We start from the raw sequence: 5,074 nt of genomic DNA, 5'->3' as shown, positions 1-5,074 counted from the left end.
TACATTACATTACATTAGTTAACATTACACATCACATAGGTCACAACACAACACACTGAACCATACTGGAAAGTTCGTTTGTCGCACACCGTAGATTTTACGCTGGCAGTTCAGTATCGTAAAATTTTACGCCAACATAACGATTAACGAGGATCTCAATCTTTTTACGCCGAAGTGGAAGGGGCAAACCAAACCAAACGTGTACATAATTTTCAGTTAGGACTTACTACTTAGGGTTTTAATACACCTCTTTTATAGATAACAGTTTACAGACAGTACAGTACTAAAGTGACAGTAAAACATATAACTTCAATAAAAATTACAATTGTCAATCTCTTGAACTATAACAAATATATATATATATATATAACAAATAGAGCTATAACAAATAGTTAAGATGTACATCTTGTTGGAGCCGTTTCATTACTTTGCCTCCCCTTCTAAATTTGGCCTGATTGCCCAAAATCGGAGCTGCATGCCTTGGTAGTTTGCGGTCTTTGTCTCCCTCTAAATATATGTTTCCAATCTCTTTTATTGCGCGATCCGCATTTTGACAGGGTGGTAAACTCCAATCAATCTTCGTTCTAAAGAGAAAGATCTTCAGAATAATTACACTATAAACAAAAACGTGAATTGGCGTGTAACTTATGTAAGAGAATGGAACGAAAATTACCTTCGAGCCAAGGTTTCATTATTTTGACCACCAGGCATTTTTTGTGAGTTCATGACGCTATAATACAACAGCTTCTGTCCCTCCTTTAGCGAAAGCAATGTCCACACAAATACAGGCCTCCAAGCCAATAGCCTCATAAAGCATCTTATCTGTGAAGATACTCTTGTAAACTGCGTCTTCATTCAAACATACATGAAAGGGCTTCTTGATGTCTCTCACGGTTACAGCATACGTATTTTGCAAGGAAAATGCACCGTTGACAGAGCTTGAAATTTCGAGTTTTTCTAAACAAATCGTCGCTGGCGTACAAGGGAGGTTGAACCATGCTGATAAATGGTCGCTTTCTGCTTTCCACAAAAATTGTTTTAGTCCTTGTTTAAACTTGTGATAGACAGTGTTTGCGAGGACTGGGTCGAAAAATGATTCTTCATTGCCTTCAGATTCACTGAAGCGTTGTATGTGAGGCTGACTACACACATATGTAAAAAACTTGGTAAAATTATCGACCCCGAAGGATTCAAGGGCTCCCTCACCAATGTTCAGCCTGACTTTCCCAGTTTTGAGTCTTTGTCCACAAAGAAGTTTCATTATGCTATCTAAATCAAGACATGAAAGGATGTCTGTTAGCGGTTTGGACGAATTTGTTACTCGCATCTCAAAAGATGACAAAAGATCACTCATGAAAACTTTGATATCTTTCTCAACATCTGCCGCATCGCGCATTTCCCAATTATCGACAGTCTCCATATTGCCGTCAATTTTTTTTGCTTCAAAAGAAACAATTAACTAGCCTTGTACTAGTTTTGTATTCTTAAACACGCTGTCCATGATATCGTGTGCATACTTCTTTAACATTGGCAAATGCGATGAAACATTTTTCAATGAAAATTGATTCCATATCTTCTCCATGTGTTCCTTCAGTCGATCCCACCAAAGAACAATTTTCCAGCAAGGAACACTCAAGCCTTGAAGAGCTACTGATAACTCAATATACGGTTTCAAAATGTTGCATACGCTGCAAATATCGAGGAGGAAGTCAATTCCAGCAATTTGAAACTCTTTAAAGGAGCAGTGCCAGCGCGCGCGCATCTTTTCTGCGCATAACAAAAACGTAATCGGAAATTGTCGGAAATGACTCGGCAAGGTGTTAGGAGCGATATCGATTATCGAATATCGATCTGAGAAGTAAACACTCAAACAGAGCAAACAAGATTCGAGAATGGTAGGTAAAAATTTGCATTTATTTGCATATATGTATATTGTATAGCCTAATTGTTGAGTTTATTTTGTTCTCGTTTCTATGTAGACAAGCCGTTGTGATTGCAAGAGTTCTTGCAGTGTTAAAAGGAAAGATAATGGGAATCGAGGTTGCCCTTGCAAAGGGAATAATGTGACTTGTTCAGAAGAATGCAAATGCGGTACTCGAAAAACACCATGCAGGAATAGGGTAAGTCTGTTACTCCAATGATAGATTTCGTTGAAATGATGGTACTAACCTAATAAAGCCTTAAATTGACGATTTTTTTATAGGCAATGGCAGGAGATTTGGAAAGGGAGCGAGACGATAGAGGCAACGCAAGACAGGCAAGCGGAAAAGACCAAGGAACAAAGACAGCAAAGCAAAGCAGATCGAAAGGTTTTCGTCTCACTCACAAGCCAGCTGAATCCGAGGAGACGCAGAGGGAGAAGGAACACAAAGACGTTAAGGTATTTTAAAGCGTATATTGGACTTATTGGTTTAAACTTTACACTCAAATGTTTGTAATAGTGTTTGTCTGAAATAATTTAAAATGAAACTTTATTAATATTGGATGGGCATTATACCAGACATCTCCGAGTCCAGTTGTATACCTAGATATATTTCCCTGATAATTTTCATTGGCATTACGGAGAGGGATAGGAAGTATGGATTACATACACAGCTTGATTGTTATGGAGGATGACCTTGACGAAAACAATGACCTTGGGGAGTTTTCAACAGAAGAACCAGCTACTCAAGGACCCAGTGACTTGGAAAACCAGGAGCCAGAAGATGATCCTATGGTGGATAGTGCAGATTGGTGTGTTTGTGGCAAATGTCGTCCTATGCCACAAGAAATTGAGAATAAGTGTTGCAATTTGAGAAAATGTATTACACTGTCTTCTCGATTTACAAAGTTGTGCCTGGACCCTGATGTGCTAGAGTTGTGCATCAGGAATACAAGTGACATCAGGAATGACCGGGAAGATAATAGCACCAGGGCTTTTCGCAAAGCTGCTTATCGACAATTTATTCTTGCCCGTCATGGTCATCTTGGGAAAGGAAACAGACGAGTGTGCCCATCATGTGTCGTGCTGAAAATAAGGGAACGTTTTCCTTCTGTCACAGGGGTTTATATGGGGTATAAGGAACACTAGCTAATTGGAGAGGAATTGTTTTATGTAAATCAGTACCCAATTATAAATATGATGGTGTACCTGGAAGTTCTGGCCGAGCTAGCAAGTTATTTCATTTCTATGATTTTTCAAACCCATATAAATTTAAACATCCTTACAGCTGGTCCCTGTATCCTACACCATCTCCCCTACAAAACTGTACTGTATCCCTTTTTATTTAGACTATTTTGGACCAATGATTATTCTAGTTACTATAGGTTATATGATAAGACCCTTTATTGCACAATTTTGTTGACTTTTTAATGCACAATTCATGGAAACATTTTGGTATAAAAAGTGACACCACATGGAAAACAATTATGCATGTTTTAATTCTGAAGAATAAAAAAATATTTACAGTTATATACAATGCATGTATTTCTACTTTTGAATAAATCTACTCCTCCGGGCAGAAATTTCCCTTGTAGGAGGTGGTGGGATATGTGCAATTGTTGGTGAAATAAGAGCAGGGTCACTCAAATTCAGATCGACAACCCGGTCAACACTGTCAGGATCCATTTCCCGTCTCCTTAGGATGTGTGAAATTATGACTGGAACATACTCATAACCCTTCTTGCAATTAACTTTCTTGTTATCCCACTGCCTTGTTCTGGGATTATATTTCCTGGTTACCATTCCCTCGCCAGATGTGGTCTTTTTCTGTGGAAGCTTGACATGGTAATTCCAGTCAATGGCTGTGAGTTGCCGTCTTGCTTTATATGCTGGATACCTAGAAATTTCCATTTTGGAACAGATTATTAACACTTAGCAATAAATTTTAGTTGTGAACAGCAAAACTACCTACAAGCAAAATAATTATTCTTACTTGCTCAGGTTAGTTAGCCCTAACAATAACTCTGCCAAACGGGCAAGCAAAATTATGCACAATGCAATTGGTTGGCAATCGGAAAAGCTGTTTAGAAGATGTGTAGGACTACTACAAAAACTTACTTGAAAGGTGTCCGTTTAGGAGTGTACACCAACCCAAGACTGTTCGCACACTCAATACCTCCAGTATGCCTACAGCATTATAATAAACATTTATCTCTTCTGTATTTTTTCAATGAAAGTAAATTATCATGTTTGTAATAAAAGCAATCCTAGCTAAAAACAATGTACATATGTTACCTGAATCGTGTATAATACTTGAAGCTGGCAAGTAGTTCCGGATTCAGGACAATTTTTTGCAACTCCATAAAGTCTTTGTCTCTACGATCAAACCATGGAAGACTTTTGTCATGGTTGTAATCATCATCATCATGATCGCATTGACCCCCCAACCACTGGTGTACATTACAAATATGATGGAGCAATCCAATCCATATATCCTAAACAAATGTTCAATTCAATATTCTATTGACAGAATACATAAAACTCATTAGAAAAACTTCTTGCACTGTAGAAAGTAAATGACACATTGACTGACAGAAACATCTATAGTAATAACTTCAGGAATGAATGTGGTGTAGAGGGAATTGTGCAATGTGTATTAGACAAAGTGGAATAACCAGGTGAATTTAAGTTGGTAATTCACATGAAAAACCATTGAATAAATACCTTCATTCGCTTTAATGCTTCATCATCAGAGGTGGTACTATCGCGACACGTACTGGAGCAATACCAGAAATGTCGGACTATATGACTTGACCAGTCTTTAATTTTGTGCATGGATTTTGGTTTACTTAACTAAAATTTACACCACATTGCCATAAGTCAAAGTCATAGCACTCTGCCTGTCCAAACAAGTTTTTTACATTTTACAGTATTTGGAAAAATTACAAACCTTAGCCAGAGATTTTTTTATGCTCTTTGACTTATGCCAAACATCCAAGCTATGCACTATGTTTCCATATTTGGATTCTGTAATGAAAAAAATTCATCATTAAACAAATATACGTAAGCATAAATACAGAACCACAGAGAAGCATGGCAATGTCATCAAACAACATCTAATTCATATAAAGCTCACCAAGTAATGCCTTCACA

At 37.6% G+C, this 5,074-nt stretch overlaps 1 protein-coding gene across 1 annotated transcript; it reads left to right on the top strand.

Moving 5' to 3' along the window:
- Nucleotides 1-2,578: 2,578 nt before the first annotated feature.
- Nucleotides 2,579-3,070, top strand: LOC114529261 (P2X purinoceptor 7-like). The gene has a single exon (XM_028551015.1). It carries the CDS (start codon nt 2,579-2,581, stop codon nt 3,068-3,070), a length of 492 nt encoding a protein of 163 aa, XP_028406816.1.
- Nucleotides 3,071-5,074: the final 2,004 nt, after the last annotated feature.

Source organism: Dendronephthya gigantea, unplaced genomic scaffold, assembly GCF_004324835.1.
Source record: "Dendronephthya gigantea isolate DGI-Jeju-01 unplaced genomic scaffold, DenGig_1.0 000055F, whole genome shotgun sequence".
NCBI lineage: Eukaryota > Metazoa > Cnidaria > Anthozoa > Malacalcyonacea > Nephtheidae > Dendronephthya > Dendronephthya gigantea.
The sequence above is the reverse complement of the archived record's forward strand: the minus strand, read 5'-3'. Positions and strand labels throughout refer to the sequence as shown.